The following is a 19181-nucleotide window of genomic DNA, read 5'->3' on the forward strand; positions in this document are numbered from 1 at the left end:
GCTCACAGATAAGCCACAAATCTGTATTTTCTTGGAAGTTCTGTCATCTAAGCAGCCACGTTTTGTTTTCTTTTTGTTTTAACTGATAAAAGTGGGCTGGAACTGAAATCCCAGCCCTCGCAAATTCTTGGGGTTGGCAGAAATTCAGATCTGGGTGGACTTTTAATTAATAGCAAATTAATGCAGCTTGTCCCCTAGCCAGGTGTTCCACCCGCACCAGGCTATCATGGCTCACAGTGCAGATCACTATATGTGCCTGGCATTTCTAATATGCTGTGCATAACGTGACCTTGGTTGTTTTCTTTCCCTTTTCTCCGAGTGGCGATAATGCAGTTGAGCAGCTTAGCTGGACAGCTTTCACAGTAGTTTCTTTTGTAGCCTTGTCCCTGTCATTCACACACGGCTCTCACTTCGCAGCACTTCTTCGTCATACTGCCTGTCCTGCCTACTCCTTTCCTCTCAAAGGCTCCATTTCCTTGTCCCAGCCTCTGCTTCCTCTACTCCTACTCTTCCTCCATAGAGAGCCCCTGGAGGAAATTTCATGACCAGACAGACTTCCTTCACTACAAGTTTGTTCTTTCCTTCAGTTCTGCCATCTGCCTGCCTACCAGCACCCTCAGGAGTGCTGTGCTTACATCTACCCGCATCTTGCCATCTTGGAGACATTCCTCAGACCCCTCTCCTTGTCTGCTTTTCCTCCTCTCTGTTCAGGATCCTTTTGTGCCAACAGAGGAGGAATGGTCCAATACTAAGTGAGCATCTTCCTGTCATAACTCGCCTGCTTTCATTCTCTCCCGGGTACATACGCACTCACCTTCTTAATTTTAGTCTGCTCTTCTCTAAGCTTTGTATTTGCCTCAGTAGTTTCTCCCCAAACCTCTTGTTTCTTTCCCTACTGTCCTCCATTTTTCCCCTTGCCGTATCCTTTTAATCTCTACAACTTCACGGAGGCCGTCCCTCAGTATCTCCTCTCCTGGAATTGCTCTGCCCATTCAGGATATGGATGCATGTTTACCAGCCATCATGCTTTAGTTGTCTTTCTCTGCCGTTCTCCACCTCTCTTTCCTTTCTCCATCACATGAAATGCGTCCAGTTTCTTTTTTCTTACCAGGCCCCCACACCTGGTTTATGCCATCCTGTTTCTCTTCTCCCGATTTTACTGACAGGATGACTCCCACCTTTGTTCCCAATTTCAAATCACCCTGTCTTCCTCACCCCCAGACAAGCACTGCTTTCTCCTGGACCGCCCTCGGTGTTGCTGCAAACCACTGGCAAGACCACTTCAAAAGCATCCCTTACTAGAATGCTTGCAGAGTTCAGTCCAGTGCTTAGTATCAACAAACGGGGGAGCCAGCTTCTGCATGGAACAGTTTGTAATAGTGAAGAAAGACGATCAGATTCAGAAGAATGCTTAAATATCACTGGCCACATTCAGCCTCATGCACAGCTGACAAGTGCAGTGATTTCATTAGGACTGCAGCATATCCTTGCAGACTTGCACCTCTGTGACTCAGGGAAACATGGAGCAGTAGGTATAGGGAAAACACGTGAGATGGTTCTGTTTGGCTCTTTCAGACTCTTCTGTCAATTGATCCTGTGATGTGTGGAATATCCTTGCCTCTTATTCATACTTCATCAACTTAATGATTCTAGAAGTCTCTCATGTGACGAACCAAAGTACCCAAGACAACTTTATGGGTTCTCTTGAATTATTCACATGCTTGGAGCTGACTTGTATAGAGATGCTATAATCAGCCATGGTCAGCATATGTAGCAGTTGGCCAGGTCAAACTTCTATGTAGAGTTTGAGCCTTCAGAAGCAATAATAATAATTTCAGCGCTGATGCAAAGAACAGGGAAATAGGTAGGTAAATGTGGCCAAATTGCATAATAGCTTAAAAAAATACCCAAACACACCTTTGCTGGTACAGAGTGAAATGCCCTACTTCAGATTGCACGAGGGTTTGTGGCCATTTGCATCTGACCTTTGCTCAGATCCCAGGGTGTGCAGGAAGTGCCACCCTTCCTGTTGTAGATGAATATGGAAGTGTCTCAGTGAAGGAGCAGGAATTAACTCTGCTTTTTCCTAGAGATGAGGGGGAATAAAGGAAAAAGAAGGGATGAACTCACTTTTGCAGATTTTCCAAATCACTTTTTAATGAAATACTTAGGATTAGAAAGCATTTGTTGCCTCATTAGCTTTAAATTGAGGGAACTTCTGAAATCCCTGAGCTGTATGGTAACTTGCTGACAGACATCCAAGCAAGCTGTTTGGTGCTCAGGGCACCATTCACAAAGGAATCTGAATGTCAGCCCGAGTCAGTGGGGTTCAGTGACCAAGATATATAAACAATTTGTCAATTATTTCTTCTTTTCCTGCCAGCCTCATCTGGGTTGCTAGTCCCTGTAATTGTCAGGAATTTCCAAACCTAGTCCTGCAGAAGAGGGTGGAGTTTCTTACGCTAAGGTTTGGCAGCCACTCTGGCTCAAGGCCTGAGGGGAGTGTGCATATTTCAGTTGCATCCTGTAATGCGAGTTTTCGGCTTTTTTTCCCTTCCGTTTTGACTTCCTATTGAGCAGAGTTGCCCTGCCTTGTATTCACCAGAACCTTTATGAAAAGAATATCTTATTTTTGTTTTAATGAGATCTATAAGCCATGTATCACAATGACTGAATTTGTGCGTTGCAGTAGCATTGGAACTTAGTGTTCTATTTAAAAGCCTTTGCCTGAATTGTGGGTTTGAGCAAAACCACCCATATATAAAACGTTTGTACTTTTCTACTCCTATGGAGCTTTGGGAGTTTCATGAACACATTAGATTTCATATTAGAGAGCAGGAAGAGATAAAGGAATGCTAAAAACAATGGGGAAAGGAATGATCTTGGAGGTACTTTGCGTTTGGAAGTAAAAGCAGCCATTCAGAGTATTTCCGCATGTCTGTTAGCAGTGGTGAAATGACTCGTCAAGTTTAGAACAATCTGCCATTAAAATTAGATAGTGTGGAATTTGTTTTTGCCAAGTGCTAAAAGGGGTGAGTGATCATGGGTATTTAAAACAGTCTTAGATTTGCCTCTAGACAGGCTTGCAAAGTATGTATATGTTATATGTCTCATTTTTAAACTTTACTACTTCTCTACTATACATAAAGATACCCAGTAATTAACCCGTTTTCACATCTCTGTTTTCATTCTTCCCTTTAACAGATGTTTCACAGTAATGCTTAAGTTAGCAGCTTGTTAAAATTATTGCTAGTGAAGTATGTCTGTGTTGTTTTTTTTTTTAATCAGAACTTCAGATTATTTCCAGTACATGCAAGAACTTTGAGATACATTGAATATATGTGAGGTAAAATACTCATTGGCTTAAAAACGTACATCACAGAAATGGCCAGTGCCAATATCTGCAGCTAATGCAGCTAAAATGTTTCACTTAGGAGCACAGGTTGCCACCATGGTCTCAATTCCGATTTGAACAGCTGCTCTGTGCAGCAGATGTGTAGCTGGGTGGTGGTCAAAGATGGCTCATGTCTGTAAAATCATTAATTACCACTGGTAGTACTTTAACCAGCATCTCCTAGCATACACCTTGAGAGCCTTTGGCAAGCAAAGCAGTTCAGCTTTGCTTTGGTCTGGGCCAAAGGCAGAAATGACTGTCTTGACCAGCCAGGGGCTCTGGGTAAGGGCTGCCCCGTTGTGAGTCCTTGCCAAGCTGGTAATATTGCACCAGGGAGTTTGGTGTAGAATATTTGGCCTAACCACAATTGCTGGATATAGAGAGTTCAACAGCTACTACTTTTACATTTCAAAAAAGAAAAAAAAAGGGAATTTCAGAGCTTTTATTGAATTCTGTCATTTCTACTTACCCTGTTTGATTCGTACCGTGGAACAGAACAGTTCAACTTAGGAAAACTATTTTAGTTTTGTTTTAGTGCTTTGACTTGTACTCCCTCTCTTCGCTGCTTTACAAAGACACCACTTTAACGAGTGCCTTAAGGAGACTGTATTGAAAAATAATGAGTACAGCCAAGAAGATATTTATATCTACTCTTTGCCATCATCATGCCTATACCTTGCAATAGAAAAAAATCAGCATACTCTTATGATTGCAGATCAGAGTTAGGGGAAGGGAAGAAGCTTGAATGAAATATCTTTTCTCCATGTGGCTTGTATTTAGAGGCTATAAGATATTTCAGCCATCAGAGTTCAACATAAAACTGATATCAGAGCTAAGATACTATATTCATTTCCCACTCGGCTGTTGTGAGGAGGAATTGTGCGCTGTGTCTGATAACACTGAGGGTTCTGTTTGAGAGGAGATGTAGAAAGATCCATTCCAAATGACAGCTATTGTATGTTGTACACTATATCTGAGCTACTTTCAGAACAGAGCTGTGGCTTGTAGGGAAGTATCCCTAAGGAGAGTTTGTGTGCTTGAAGGCTTGTCTTTTTTTTTTTCTTTCTTTTTTTTTCTTCTTTTTTTTTTTTCCCCTAATCACTTCTGGGTCTATAAAAAGATATTTCAGGCTTCAGACAGAGTTGCTTTCAAAGGGAACAACTTTTTGGATGTCATCATCTTGTGGATGACGGGTAATCAGCAGAGAAAACTCCCCTTCTTGCCTGTAACTACTGTGCGTGTCTAATGACCTGTATTCTTGTAACGATGTAGAACTGGCTTTTTATTGCCTTGTCTCTACCTCTCATATTCTGTCTGTTAGTAATTTTCCAGAGGTGGCTTTGAGAGTTGTAACTTCTTTTAACACAAATGAATGGAGAGACAACGTTATGACATTCCCATACAACAAACACTGCTCCCTAGTAAGAGGATAGTGTTACTAAATTGCTTCAGCATGCATTCTTGCTGAAGCCAGTGGCGCCTTATTGGGCCTGAATTCAAACACTTGGGGGTTCAAAGGCATCCTAGAGGAATATATTCCAACTGCAGGAGGGAGAGGTGGTTTAAACATGCTTGTTGTCCTTTTTCTTTACTACATTTCTGCCATAGCAGGCAAATTCTTGTGGGGAAACACATTTTCAGCTGCATATGAATGGATTCAGCTTTAGGATAAATCCAGAATGTAATGAAAACACCATGAATATATTAAACAAAGGACTTTGAAGACGTCAGAAGTGGTGGGTGGGAGATGAGCAGATGCTGGCAAGTGTTACCAATTTGGTGAAATAGGAGCTGTCCAAGATGTAGAAGAGGGGTTTGTCAGAGTGCCTGGGAGGGTTTCTGAATCACTGCTAGCTATGCAGGAAGTCGTCTCTTCTTCCTCAGTAAAGCTCTGTGCTTGGTAACGCATCTGGAAGTGGTGAATCTCTGCAAAATAAGTTCCTTTCTTCCCCCTCACCTGCTCTGCCCAGGAGCACATTTGTCCTGCAGAGGCAGCTCCAGTGTGGAGGATGTTGCAGCCTCTACCTCCCTTACATCCAGTGACTTGCAGTGAGAATTGCTCATCCTTGCATACCCCTGTTCCCTGCACTGTGTGCATGAAACATCCATGCTCTTCAGAGCCTTTTCTTCTGCGAGGACCAGGATCCCTAATGGCGATAGTGTGGGTTTGCTGAAGACTTTGCTGAGAAGTCTACCTTCAGTGAAGGAGAACAGGGTTTGTCAGACTTCTAGAATGTTCATGCCTTTTTGGCTGGACAGTTAGAGTAATAACTATCTAATTCTGATAGGAGCACTTTGTCCTTGACCATTGTTTTTAGACCACGCAAATGCTCTCCGTAGCAGAAAAATCTTCACATTACCTCCTGCCAGGCGTTACATCATCTTAAGAAATCCTTTCTTCAGCAGAAAGATTCTTATAACAAGTTTCAGTTTTCTAGGTTTAGTGAATACATTTGCTTAATCATTTCATTCCTTTACGCTTGTAGTGGTTGATTCGTTTTCCATTGCTGGAAGCCCTGCAGTTCAGGGATATTGGTGTGCAGACATTTTCAGACTGTAAATCTTTCTGACTAACTTGGAAGCAGCTTGCATTTCAGGTCAGCCAGACTCGGAGCAACGAAGCCTTTGAGTCCCAAGTGTATCCTGCTTCTCCCAGCTGCCTTTCAACTGCAGAGAACAATCTTGACAAGGAAAAGGGGGAAATTAAATGAAAACAGAAATGCTTGCTTGGGATGCCAAGGAATCTTTCTGGGGGTATTCCCTGCATCAGTTCATGCTTTTGCAAACTATAGACTCCTGCAGCATCCTTGTCCTTGCTTTCTCTATTTTTCTCATCCTCAGTCCTGTAAACATCGTGGTAGATGTGAACTGGAGAGTGACTGTTCTTGTTCTAGATGGTTTAATTAGACAATCTCGTTGATAAAGCTTGGCCTTCAGTACCACGCTAAGATGTTTTCTAAAATAGTCATAGACTGACCACAAGAAGTTATCTGCACTAACAGAGTTGTGCCGTATGCTGTAGGCAATGTTGGGAAGGAGTGTAGTCACGCCAAAATGCTCTGCTTTGCTTCCTGACGTGCACCAAGGTTATTTGAGATCGTACGGTCTTCCAGAGGTGTTATAATAAAGATATTATTATAAGTAAAATGCTCTGTGTTTTCACAGCACCCTTCGAGGCAAAAGAGTTACAGTACATTATGTGTGCATGAGCTTGCTTCTTAGTTAAATGTGGTACCATCAAAAGGAAAATTACTATCTTGTCAAATTTGTTTAAAATTATAGATGGAAGGGTGTGACTGCATCCTTGTAAAGCTTCGGGAATGAACTCGTATCTAGAGCACGTGTTCACTGCAAGGTCTGTTGCAGAGGAAAGAATTCCAGCGTCCTTTGATGCCATCTCCCCTATGGTAGATGTTGCCATGGCCCTGGGCACAGAGCAGCCAGTTTGGGTTCTTTGCTGTGTGAGAGAGGGTTGGGAATCCTTGGCAGCTGACCAGGAACAAGCCTCAGCGTGCTGGCTTTTTTCCTTCCTCCCATCTCTCTATGTTTGCAGCACACTGACAATACTCAGGAAGCTCTGCTTCCAATTCCTGTCTTAGGAAAAAACGATCATACCATCAATTTATGGTAATGAAATCCTGCTGTGCTTGGAAGAATTATTTCTGGTTCTCTTTACATCAAGAGGATAGATAAAGTCAGAGTTGATTCTGTGTTCAAAAAACTATACGCAAAAACCCTAAGTTTTCTCATGTTTGTAATTCCTATTGATGCATGCAGATGAAGTGTGTTTTGTGAGGGGAAATAAAAAGGCTGTATGAAAAGCCACGGAACGAGCTGTGCCTGTACTTTAGGTCTGGTGCATGAGTTAGGCATGTGCAGGCAGTGCAATTAAGTTGGGCAACAGCCGGTGTTGCAACGTTTCACCTGCAGGTTCGGCTGATGGGAGCACTTTCAAAGTGAACCTTTCAGCGGAATTTCTGTGTCCTAATTCTTTTTTGGCTGGGCGCTTGCTATTCTTTGAATGCTTGCCAAAAAGCTAATCCACCTCTATACGTTCTCAGGTTTATTAATTATGAAACTAGCGAAATGGTGTTGTGGGCTACCTTTTGCAAAGCATACTTACATTGTGTTAGAAGATTGAACGGAGTTTTAAGTGTTTTGTGGTAGATAGTGAGAAACCAAAGATCTGTCCTTCCACCTCGTCCTTAATTCCATGCACAGAAGAGTGGCAGAGATCTCATTTTCACTTATTATTCTGCTCGATGCACAGTATATCTCTGTTGATTGGGTCATTTCTTACTCTTGTGCTGGTAAGCAGGATCCCATGCAATGCCAAGGTGCTGGGCACTTGCCATGTCTTGGTTCTACTGCGGACTCATTTCTGCATTTCTTACATAACCACTTGGAGCTACTGTTAATCAGGCTGTAACACTGATATACTTATTGGAGTCCTTAAATCAGTGTTATTAAGATCTGGAATAAAAAGATCTATTAAATATAGCACTTTCATTGATTTTCTGCAGAGCAGCAGTTGACTATTAGGTTGTTTTAAAATGTTTTTGTCCCTCCCATCCCAAACGAGTCTGAAATCTTGAGCAATCAAAGCATAGAAATACCTTTCTGCTGTACATGCACTGGTGGGAAGGCCTTTGGCTGGATTACTCACTCGTTACTGTAACTTTTATTATAAAATAGCTGTTTGGGGAAAATCCTCTAGGGCAGCAGCATTCATGCTGTGAGGTTAGGTGCCTGCTGACTTTAGAAAGAGAAGAAAGGGATACCATGTCTGGGTTTAATAGTGTTTGGAGACTTCTCTCTCCGCAGTCTCTGGTTGCCTCAAGGAACAGGAGTCTGAAAAGGGAAAATTTTGAAGAAACACGTGATAAGACCTTTCCGGAGGGAAGGCACAATGTAAGAACAGCTCGTTTCATTCCAATCAAAGCCCCACGAACCTGGTATCCTGTTTGCACCATAACTGCCAGCAGATTCCTAGGGAATGCAAAAATAGGACCAACAAATAATACTTTCCCAGAATACTTTCCACTTCCAAGAAGGACTTCCTGAGCTCAAAGTAGTGTCCTTTAAAATCCCTCAATGGACTTTTCTTCCATGAGGCTGTAGAGCAGCTCTTTGAACCCGCGTAAGAGAATCTGTGTTTTGTGCTGTGGTGCTTTGCCGGGCTTTGTTTCTGGCTGCTGGGAAATGTTGCCTTCTTTCTACTATCGTATTTCAGAGTTGATGACATCCACAGTTAAAAAAGCAATGCCCCGGATTTGCTGCAGAAGGTCAGTTAATGGCAATTATTAGAGTAATTTCTATAGCAGAAAACCCTGTCCCTAAATGTGCAGTATTCTGTCCGCTGGGACAGGGTTAGGCCTGGGGTTGGTTCTGATATTTTATTCATATTTTAGTTAATTTCTGTTCTGTGTGACCTGTGAAGTGACCTTTCTAAGATGGTTCCTGGGGGTCTCAGCATGGAAGTTTTCATTGTTGTGGTGAGGTAGGATAGCAGTTGTTTGCAAGATGGGCGATGAATAGCAGTGGCAGGAGTGGAGCAGGCCCCCTCAGCTCACAGCAGGCCAAGATGACAAGTGAATGCCAGGACTGCCAGCATAAGCCAGGCTGCCTCTAGTGCATGCTTTCATCTTGTTCATTATTTTAGTGCTGTGGGGCTGGAATAGGATACCAACAGTAGCTTTCAGTGTTGCACTGAAAAAGCTGTTCCCAACTTGTAGGTGTCTGGGTATCAGCATTCCAGATCATGACATCCCATGACAGACTTGGCATACCTTGATTTCCTCATCACTAGCATGGAGATGCTTGAGGACAAGAAGAAGAAATAAACCTAGCAGGAAGGTGGACATGGGAAGGACTTGTAACATAGGGCTTGTTTGAAATCCAGGGCACCCTGACAGCAGTAATGTGGACATGTTCCTCCTGGCTGGCGGTGCTGTTTTCTTTAAGGCACATGGAGCCAAAAGTTCCCCTCATTTAACTTATGCTGTTTTTTTTTCCCTTTTGTTTCAGCTCAAGAAGAAGCAGGTCTATGTTGAGAAAGTAGAGAAGATGCAGCAGGCCTTGGTTCAGCTGCAGGCAGCGTGTGAGAAACGGGAACAGCTGGAGCATAGGCTGCGGACTCGGCTAGAGCGAGAGCTGGAATCTCTCCGGATGCAGCAGGTATCCTGTCTTTCTCTGGGCCCTGGTTAGGCTTCTTGTAGGGTTTGACACTACAGCATGTGCAAAAGAAAGGCAATGGTTTTTTCCATCTTGTAAAATCAGCACATTTTTTTCTCTTGAAAACTATTATGCTGACCTATGTTTTTACTTGACTTAGTTATTCCATTCTAACCAGAAGATTTAGATAAAAGAGCAGCAGTCTGTGCATCCTGTGATAAGAGAGTCATATAGGTAACCTGGTTATATTCATTCTTATATTATTTTTAAAGTATTATTTACAGTTTGAAATTTTAAGTGAAAGTCAATAACAGCTGGACTGAAATGAAAGGCCCTTCAGAAGGCTTTTATATGAAAAAAAAAGTACACAAAATGCCAAAACCACAAAACCAGTTCAGTAAATGCAGTTGTTGGAAAAAGGAGCTTCATGTAGGATATCTTCTTGGAATTGTAGTGTGGGTCTTTTTCAGTGGAGAAAAAAATGAATAAGAAGTAGCTTGTGCAGATTTCCAGAATAATTTACAAACCTGATGGTTCATCTATATTCTAATTCATGTTTAGTTTCAGGTTAAATTTGGTCCTCAACTGTCACATCTGTGAGAGAACAGATATTTACATAACAATCATATTTTTGTAGTGCTCCTAAAAGTAGGAGTTAACATAATTTGGTAAATTTTCTTTCATGTTACCTTTGGGAGATGAGGTAATCTGAACACCCGACTTTTGACTTTGAGCTTTAGTCAAAGCAAAAAATGACCTTTATCGTCATGGTTTAAGAATTCTGAGCTGAATGTATAACAGGTTACGTGCCCCATTTGTTTTCAAGTCAAGTATCACACAAATCCCAGATAAGATTTTCATATAAAACTATCCGTTTTATCTTTGAACTTTCAGCACAGCAAATCTCCATTTTTTTTCTATTGATTTATGAGAAAAGGTTGTCTGTCTTCCAGATCTTGTGTTAGAACTAAATTATTTTTAACCACCAGCTATTTAGTCCACAGGTATACAAAGATCATATTGATTCAGTATCATGCTATAAAATATTTTGGATTTTTTTAAAACTCTGCTGAATTATGTACACTAGTTCGTGTTTTGCTGGAATGGTGTTGGAAGGAAGTCTGAGTTATTTAAGCAGTATGGACAGGTTAGAGACATCAGACCTGAGTAGCATATCCAGCTCTCTGACATGCTCTTGTGGCTTTGCATTTGAGAAAAGGCCTTAAGGAGTATTCTCCATCTCAGATACCCACTTGTTAGTATTGACCAGCTCTGGAGTAGCACAGGAAGCGCTCTACCACAAGTGCTGTGACTTAAACTGTCTTTCTAGGGAACAGTTGGTGCAGTTTTTGGTATTTTATGGCTTTTAAGCTTCAACATTTGGATGTAGAAGGAGCCTGGCTTGCACTATATGAGCTTGTTTCCAGGTTTGGACATAGGGAGGCTGTGCTGCCCCGCAGGTGTATTAGGTCCAACTCTAAAGGAGACCATTAGATCACGCAGTCTGCCTCACATTCACTCTGGGGGGTTCTTGCCCCTGCCCCACAGAGAAAAGCACACCAACCAATCCTGAATCTAACAGGTGCATCCTGAAACTTCTCTTTGCTTTGCTTTTCAAATCAGCGTCAGGGCACATCTCAGGCTGCCAACGTCTCTGAATACAATGCCACAGCGCTTATGGAACTCCTGCGCGAGAAGGAAGAAAGGATTCTTGCTCTGGAAGCTGACATGACCAAGTGGGAACAGAAATACCTGGAGGAGAGTGTGATGAGACAATTCGCTTTAGATGCAGCTGCAACTGTGGCTGCTCAGAGGTAAATTAAACTATTCATAGTACAGGGATTATTATTTTTTCCTGTTGAATGTCATATTTTCCACAAAACAGTGTTGTCATATCACCCTCCCAAAATACCTCTGCTTGTGGTCTGCACATCTTCTCAAACCTCTGCATATAAGTGGAGCTTGGCTGTTTTGCCTGGGAGCTGTGTGACTTAACTATAAGAAATTTTTTGCAAGGGAATGTTCCCCAACATGCAAGAGCCATATTCCAGGCTGGAGTTCTCCTAAGCCATTCCTAGAAGCTATTGCTTCAAAAATAGATGTGTGAGGAGCGTTGTTGGGGTTGTTTTTTTTCTTTTTTTTTTTTCTCTTTTCAAACAGGAGTCAGTCCTTGCTGAAGTCATGTGGGATGGGGTGAGTTTGGTGATTCACATCGTTCGCCCTGAATGGCTTGCTTGTTCTCCAGAATGTTTTTGCAAATTACTTTGTGGTATTGTCCTCCACATGGTTACTAACCAGAAGCATCTACTAGGAAATTCTGCTCAAAACATTCTGCTGTGTGTGGAGAGTAGTTCTTGTGGGAGTGGGAAGGGAAGGGTGTCTGAAATTGGGTAACAAGCTCACATTCCAATGCAGCTGTATAGAAGCAGTTATTATGGTTATAAATAGGCCCAAGTCTTCAGCTCGCTTGTAAACAAGCACTGCTATTGGAGAGCAACTCTTTAACTTCAGGTAGTGCTTACATGTAATTTCATTGATCACTAGTTTCAGTTTCTTAACAGCAGATTTTATTTTAGATTGTTTCACAGACGAGATTCAAATGGGGATGTTATCGCAGCTGGCTTCCTAGCACATAAGATCATACTGAAATTACAGGGGCAAAGTTGCAGATCTGCTGTGTTAGCAGTTAAAGACTTACCTTGCTCCCCAAGCATGCTGTTATTTTGGGGTATTGATGCTTCTTGTGAACTGTTTTCTGCCTCCCCAGTGATTGTTTAAAGGCTTTTGATACCGCTTGGCCCTCGAGGCTATGTTATATTTTCAGCATGCACTGATAAATAGAGGTCTGGTCTATTGTTTATCATGGGGTGAGAGGGGATGTGTTAGGCCTGTTCGGGTTTTGTTAAATGAACAAAGAATGCTTTCCAGTCAGGAAAGAGCAAACCTACTTTTCCGTTTCCTTCTAGCTCCTTCTCCCTTAAAATAAACTGTTCCATCAGTACCGCTGCCAGTTTACATGCAGTTTATTATAGCCTTCTCAAAAACAGGCTGTAAGGGATTTCACTAATTTCAACGGTAACCTCATCTACACTGTGCACAAATTTGCTTTCCTTTCTCTTTGGTGGTGAAAAATAGCATCCCTTAGGAAGACGGGGTTGCAGGAAGGATGCTTTACAGCACAGGCAGGAATCTAGGTCACGTTAGGGTTCTTTGATGAGTGACCTTCCTATGCCCTTCAGACTCATTTGTTGCTGTTCCTGGTCTGAACTTTTGCAGGGTTAAATGTACATTTATCAGTCAGTTCTTAGGGCTGCTGGGTCTAAGAGAGTAAGTTTCTAATTACAATGAGTTGCAGCTATTGGTAACTCCAACTGTTTTTTTAATTAATACTATGTTAACACATAGCTATGTCAGTAACATGCTCTTAAGCATTAGGAATCATACAGTGGTATAAAGCATAGCACAGTATCTTCATTCTGACTGTACAGCAACAAGTAGGATGACATGTTTTGGTTAATGGAATGAACAACCATTACAGTGTACACGTCAGGCACTAATTGATCTTAAACTGTTTTCAGCCCACTCTTAAGTTTTTTGGATCAAGTTGCTTAGAAATGCTGAAGAAACTTTAGTGCGTAGTTCCCTTCGATACTCAGATACCCACTTCTTGGAAGAGAAGGGGAAAAAATCTTGCTTCTGAAGCAAAGTTTGTACTTTTTCAGATGAAGAGAAGTGACTAACATTTTATATTATCTTTTCCCATCTCTTCCCTTGGATTTGCCCCATCCGTCTGTTTAAGTTAGCACAGTGCATCAGTTAGATCATAGACTGGCCTGAGATAGACAGCAAGTTGACTGTTGTTAGTATTATTTGCATATTTTTATAATCCTTCTTTCATTACGCCTGGGAGTGGGATTTTCAAAAGACATTGAGCCAGCCTAGGCTCAGAAACAGTAGATGTTCTTGTTACTTTTGAGCAATCAATTAGCACCGCTAGGAGGAAAACAGCATGCTTAGTTTGCCCTTCATCTGCTCTACTGCTTGTTCCCAGGGACACAACAGTGATCAGCCACTCACCTAACCCTAGCTATGACACCTCGCTGGAAGCTCGCATTCAGAAGGAGGAGGAAGAGATCCTGCTTGCCAACAGGAGGTGTCTGGACATGGAAGGAAGGTAAAATGCAGTTTGTCCCTATTTGACTACTTTAGGACAAGGATTTTAAATGAATTATTCAGGTAGATGCCTCAGAACCAGAAATTCACGTGTCTTCACCAGTCACAACAATGTAGAATGCCAGACATTTGTTTGACCAAGGAAGTAACTGCACAGCAATGCAAAACCTGTATTTCAATTTAGTGCCTAGCTTATTCCTCTCTTTTCAGGCCGTCTTCATCAGACCCCAAGTTCCAGTCACTTCTTTATTGTTTCACAGAGTTGTTTTTCCCCAGGGGAAATCGCAGGGATTTTTTGTTGCAGACTCCCCAGACTTTGTGAATATTCTTTTGTTGTTGTTTTTTTGGCCTCATGTCCCACCCATAACTCTCAGCTTTGCTTCAGAGCATCTTCCTTGCCTGTTTAGAGCAGCTTCCAGTAGCCAAAGGTGAGGGGGTGTCTCAGTGAAGTTTTGTATGTAGATGTACAGGAGGCCTCATACACTATGCCGTGTAGTGTCAGAGAACAGCCAGTATTCGAGGTGTCCTCTCCATGCCTACCTGAATGCCCAGGGGAGTTCTAGTCACAGCTGTGGGGTGCTGAGGCCTCAGTCCAAAGTGATGGAAGTTGAAGCATGTTGTTGTCCTTTGTCCTTTTCAAAAAGGATCAAGACTCTGCACGCTCAGATCATTGAGAAGGACGCCATGATCAAAGTCCTGCAGCAGCGCTCCCGGAAGGAGCCTGGTAAGACGGACCAGCTCTCCTCCATGAGGCCTGCCAAGTCACTGATGTCAATCTCAAATGCTGGCTCGGGCTTGCTGTCCCACTCATCCACGCTGAGCAGCACTCCCATCCTGGAAGAGAAGAGGGAGGACAAGAGCTGGAAAGGCAGCCTAGGTAATTTTTAAATAATGGTGGTGATTAAGATACACCAGTCTCTGCCTATAGGGGAGGCAGGAACAGCAGAAAGTAGATATCTGACAGACAGATTGACTGGCTTAGCATGCAGGAAAACTGCCTGCAAGCAGAATGGAACACACTTGCAGCAGCTGCTTGCTTTAATCATTTTTGGGGAAGCTGTGATATCCAAGCTCAGTCATGAAAATTGTTCAGCTTTAATTCCCACTTGGTTTGGTACCTGATAAAAGCAGTATTTGAGATCTGGTTTTCAGAGTTCCCAGGCACTTGCTTTCAGCTGGGCTGTTACAGCTGTCTGAGGGTGTAAAGTCTCCTTCAGCCAGCTGAGATACAGATCAGGATTGCCATCCTGTAGAGCTGTGCCTGCACTAACATGACTTTTGTCTGGAATGGCTCGGCACTATTGTTTGGAGAAAGGAAATTGTATCAAAGGGAATCTTAGATGATGTTTTTCTTTCTCTAAAGAAGTTGGACCCAGGAGTCTTCCCTGAGTTTCTGATAAGTAAATGAGAATCTCTTGCAGCTGATCTCAGGGTGTGCAGATTTATCCATCTGCAACTGAGCAACTGCTCAGAGTCAGGGAAGTAGGATGATAGTGCCAGCTCACTAATCTTTGCATGCAGCAACATGAGAACACTGCTACTCTCCAGGTACTTCAGCACCAAGTGGTGAAAGGAGCTATGGAAAGGTAAATGAGAGCTGACAGCTGAAGTGCAAATCCTAGAGCAAGTAGTACAGAGAGGGGCAGAACTGATTCCAGTCAGTGTTTTGGGATTGTGAAATTTCCTTCCCTTTTTCCACAAAGGTGTTCTGCTGGGAACAGAGTATCGCTCCGAATCCATTCCCTCCACGCCCTCTCCTGTCCTTCCTTCCACCCCGTTGCTGTCAGCCCACTCTAAAACAGGCAGCCGGGACTGCAGCACCCAGACTGACCGAGGGAACGAGCAAAGCAAAGCTGCACCTTCTCCTGCAGCTCCCACACCAGGACGACTCCCCAGTGCCAGCCTGCCCTTTAGTGCTGAGAAAACAGGTAAGGAAGCTCAGCTGCTCTCCCAGAAGGGCCCTTGCCACTGGCTTACTAGCAGTTCTGCTCCATGGGCAGGCTCTGCTGTCCCTTTTTCTGTTCAGGAAAGCTGGGTTTTACTTGTTGTGGGTTTCAGAAGCAAGACTGGCCCTGTTCTGAGAAATGTCAAACACTCTGAAGAAAAAAATAATGCCTTCAGAGTGGTACGATAAGCATGGACACACTGGGTAGAGAGATACAGCATGATTTAAGAGTTGGAGCCGGTATATATGCAAGTCACCTCTGAAGAAAGTTGAGAGTGGTCTGTGGGCTTTAAATAGCATATGAAAATGAGCTGTAGAAACTGGCCATCATGTTTTATTGGGTTTTCAGAGCAAAGTGGCCTCAGTTAAGGGGGAGACAGAAGAAGGAAGGGTAACTGCCATGACAGAGCTGTCTCATTATTTCACTGTCCCACTGCAGGACCAACTTCAGCAGTGGTGCAAGTCGATCACATTGACAGTGACTATCTCAGAAGCTGAATTTGCTTCCCACAGAGCTCTGAGCTGGCAAGAGCTGCTCGTTTTCCAGTCCACTCTGCCAAATCAATGCAGATTACACAACTTTGCCTCTTCTACTTGCAGACACATTACAATTATGTTGTTCTTTATGGAAGAGTGAATTTGGCTGGTTTGCTGTACATCTTACATTGAGGGAAGCAGGGGAACAGGTTTTGTTTGTGGTGAAAGTGTACACTGGCTGCATTAGTTCAAGTGAAGTTTCTCCCATTTTACATGCTGTTGTGTATCCATGAGAGATACTGAGAGGGAATTTCAGAAAATATCTTAAATATTTGAAGAATTGCGGGTTTTATACTAACTGCTGTCCTTTGGCCAATGACAGAAGATGGCTTCTAATGTTAACCTCACTTTTCTGATCCTGTGCTCACAGTTCATCTGTGATTGAAGTTACAGCTGTGATTGTTTCTCTTGTTTTCCCTCATCACATAGATGGGCCACTCTTCCACTCCAGCACTCTCGAAAGAAAAGCCCCTGTTCAGTCCATGGGGCAGGACCTCCCCGATGGAGAGATGGTAGAATACCTCATCTGAAAGCCCGTACCGGATCTGAGCTGGGATTCAATAGCAAGAATTTTTTTTTAAAGACAATTTTATTGGGAAAAAATTGTAGTACCTGAGTAATAAAAGAACACTCAGCCGTTTGCTCTTGTATATTATGTCTCAAAAGTATGGACAGGTTAATTTATAATTTGTTCTAAATTATAAAAAAAAAAAAGAAAAAAAAATCCACAGTGCTTGTTATTTGAAAGTATCCCCCTTATTTGTTGAGTACTGGATCTGGTAATGTCTGGATAAAAGTCAAGAACTGAGGTGCACTACATCTTGTATTTCATATCAGTATTTTTGAAGTCTTGTCTCTCAAGCAGGAGCACCAACTCACAGCTGTTGGTGGTTTGTCCAATGTGAACACAGTAAGAGGGGCAGAATGGCCTTGTAGTGATGGAGCCAGGGGCTTAGTTGGGAGCATCACTTGATGGTTTCAGGATGCAGGTGTTCCCAAGCTGAGAAGCTTTCATAAACCTGAGCTATGATGAAGGGAGTTTAATCTTTTCACTCTGAGTAAGAATTGTTATTTCTCATCCATAGCCTGGAAAGACTTCAATTTTCAGTACGGTAACTTGTTGTTTTCCAGACTGTATTATGTCTTAAAAAAAAAAAGACTCCGGTGATTAATGTAACATTTCACATTTTCAGTTGCATCGAAAAAAATTGCCGTAGTCTTATCCGTAAGTACTTGTTCAATAATTTATACCATGGATAGTAAGTAATATATTGCATTCATGTTTTACATAAATTAAACAAGGACATTTTGCTGACCCAGTCCTGATCTGTTAGGTCAGATTTCTGCCGTTGTAATTTCATTGGCGTTAGTGGAACTTCCCCCAGTTTACAGTAGTACAGGTGGCAAGCCCTGTTGCTTTCCAGTGTTATGACTTAACCTACTGCGTCCTTAGCAGGCTTCTCTATCCTTCCCATGCCCTCCTTTATACATCCTGGGTTCTGGGAGATAATAGATTCTTTTTTACGTAGCAAAGCCTCTGAGGTAGAGGTTTAAACAAGAGCTGTGTGTAAAGTTTCAGGTGGCAAATTCTGTCCTTCCAAAATACTTTTTCTTTAACTAACTGGAGAAGGCAGCTTGAATAAAGACCCAGAGGCATTACAGAAGGAAGTTACACATCCTAATTGTCAGGTTCTCAGATCCCTGGGGACTAGCAAGAACGCAGCAGTGCTTTGGTTGCAGATGCTGTAAGGAAATACTAAGACCAGTAGACTTAAATGTTTGAGTATTTTTGTTACTGTCTTTGCGTTCAAACAGTTCAATATTAATTTCTATTAAAATCTTTTTTTACTTGAATGTTAAGATGTTTAATTAGCCAGTAGTCACAGGTCAGCAACCTGGGTAGCCTCTGCTTTCTGGGCAATGTTAGACTAGCCAGATTTTTATTTCAGATCATTTCACTTCAGAAAAAAAAAAAAAAAAAAAAAAAGGAAAATCAGCAATTAATCATGCAACAGCTAGTGAATGTCCTCAATTCCTACTTAGCTGACACTACTGATGAGGTGTCCAGTTGAAATGGCCTTACCATTCGACAGGTGTAATGTGAATGTTACCACGGAGGGGTGGGAGCTGAAGGGAAGTGCCTTCTCCCTGCTGCACAGGTAACGTAGCAGTGCCTAACGATGAGCCCTGAGTTGGGTTCTGTTTGTCTTCCAGTGGTAGTCACTTGGAAAAGCAAGGCAAACAGTTCCCATCGCTTCTAGCAAATCTCCTGCTTGTTAGCATCCCTCCGCCTGTACTCTGAGCCCACAGAAGGCACAGGTGGCAAAATACACATGATGTACAATATTTAGGTGAAATCTAAGTGGCCTGGCGTTACCAGGGGCCTCTCTAGCAGGCTGCCCAGTCTCCCTTCCATCTTTGCCATGTGACATGCTTCAGAGCTGCACTTCAAGGCTTGCACTGTCTCTGCCTAATGGCTCTACCCTGCTCTGCAGCGTACAGTAGACCTTCCCTAACTGTATTCTAATAATCAGTTTGATTTAGTTTTCCACCCCTTTCTAGACAAACTACTCACAACCTCTTTGCTCTCCTTCTTTACGTTTAATTTCTCTTAATTTCATCCCATGATATGAAGTAGTGCCCACTCTGATGATTTTGAGTGATTTCTCTTCCTCCTCTGCTGGAAATGCAGGAGAAGCTTTTCTCATTAGGCCACTATGTTCATCTTTCTATCATTCCAGCATCATTTTCTGTATTATATTTTGCGATTTGGGCTTAGGCTGAACAGAAAGGGAGATGGGATGCCACTGGGGTGTCTGTGAGAGGAGAGGAAAAATTGCTGGAGTGCTTTTCTGTTCTTTTAAAGTCAGGAAAAATGATATTCCATTTTTACAAGTGCTTCTTAGCAGTAAGAAAGAAGTTCTGCAGGTGCAGGGCTCTGGATAAACAGTTGTAGCT

The 19181-nt window shown here is 42.5% G+C and overlaps 1 protein-coding gene across 7 annotated transcripts in view; it reads left to right on the forward strand.

The window, feature by feature from the left end:
• AMOT (angiomotin) overlaps positions 1-18589 on the forward strand; it is a 55820-nt gene extending 37231 nt beyond the window's left edge. For all 7 annotated transcript variants that reach the window (XM_015860448.2, XM_015860445.2, XM_015860443.2 and 4 more), the window contains 6 exons: positions 9422-9571; positions 11192-11382; positions 13620-13742; positions 14386-14618; positions 15445-15669; positions 16653-18589. In XM_015860448.2, the coding sequence (XP_015715934.1) occupies positions 9422-9571; positions 11192-11382; positions 13620-13742; positions 14386-14618; positions 15445-15669; positions 16653-16753 (1023 nt within the window). In that variant the 3' untranslated portion in view covers positions 16754-18589. The remainder of the gene's footprint in view (positions 1-9421; positions 9572-11191; positions 11383-13619; positions 13743-14385; positions 14619-15444; positions 15670-16652) is intronic.
• Positions 18590-19181: the final 592 nt, after the last annotated feature.

This window comes from Coturnix japonica, chromosome 4, assembly GCF_001577835.2.
Source record: "Coturnix japonica isolate 7356 chromosome 4, Coturnix japonica 2.1, whole genome shotgun sequence".
Taxonomy (NCBI): domain Eukaryota; kingdom Metazoa; phylum Chordata; class Aves; order Galliformes; family Phasianidae; genus Coturnix; species Coturnix japonica.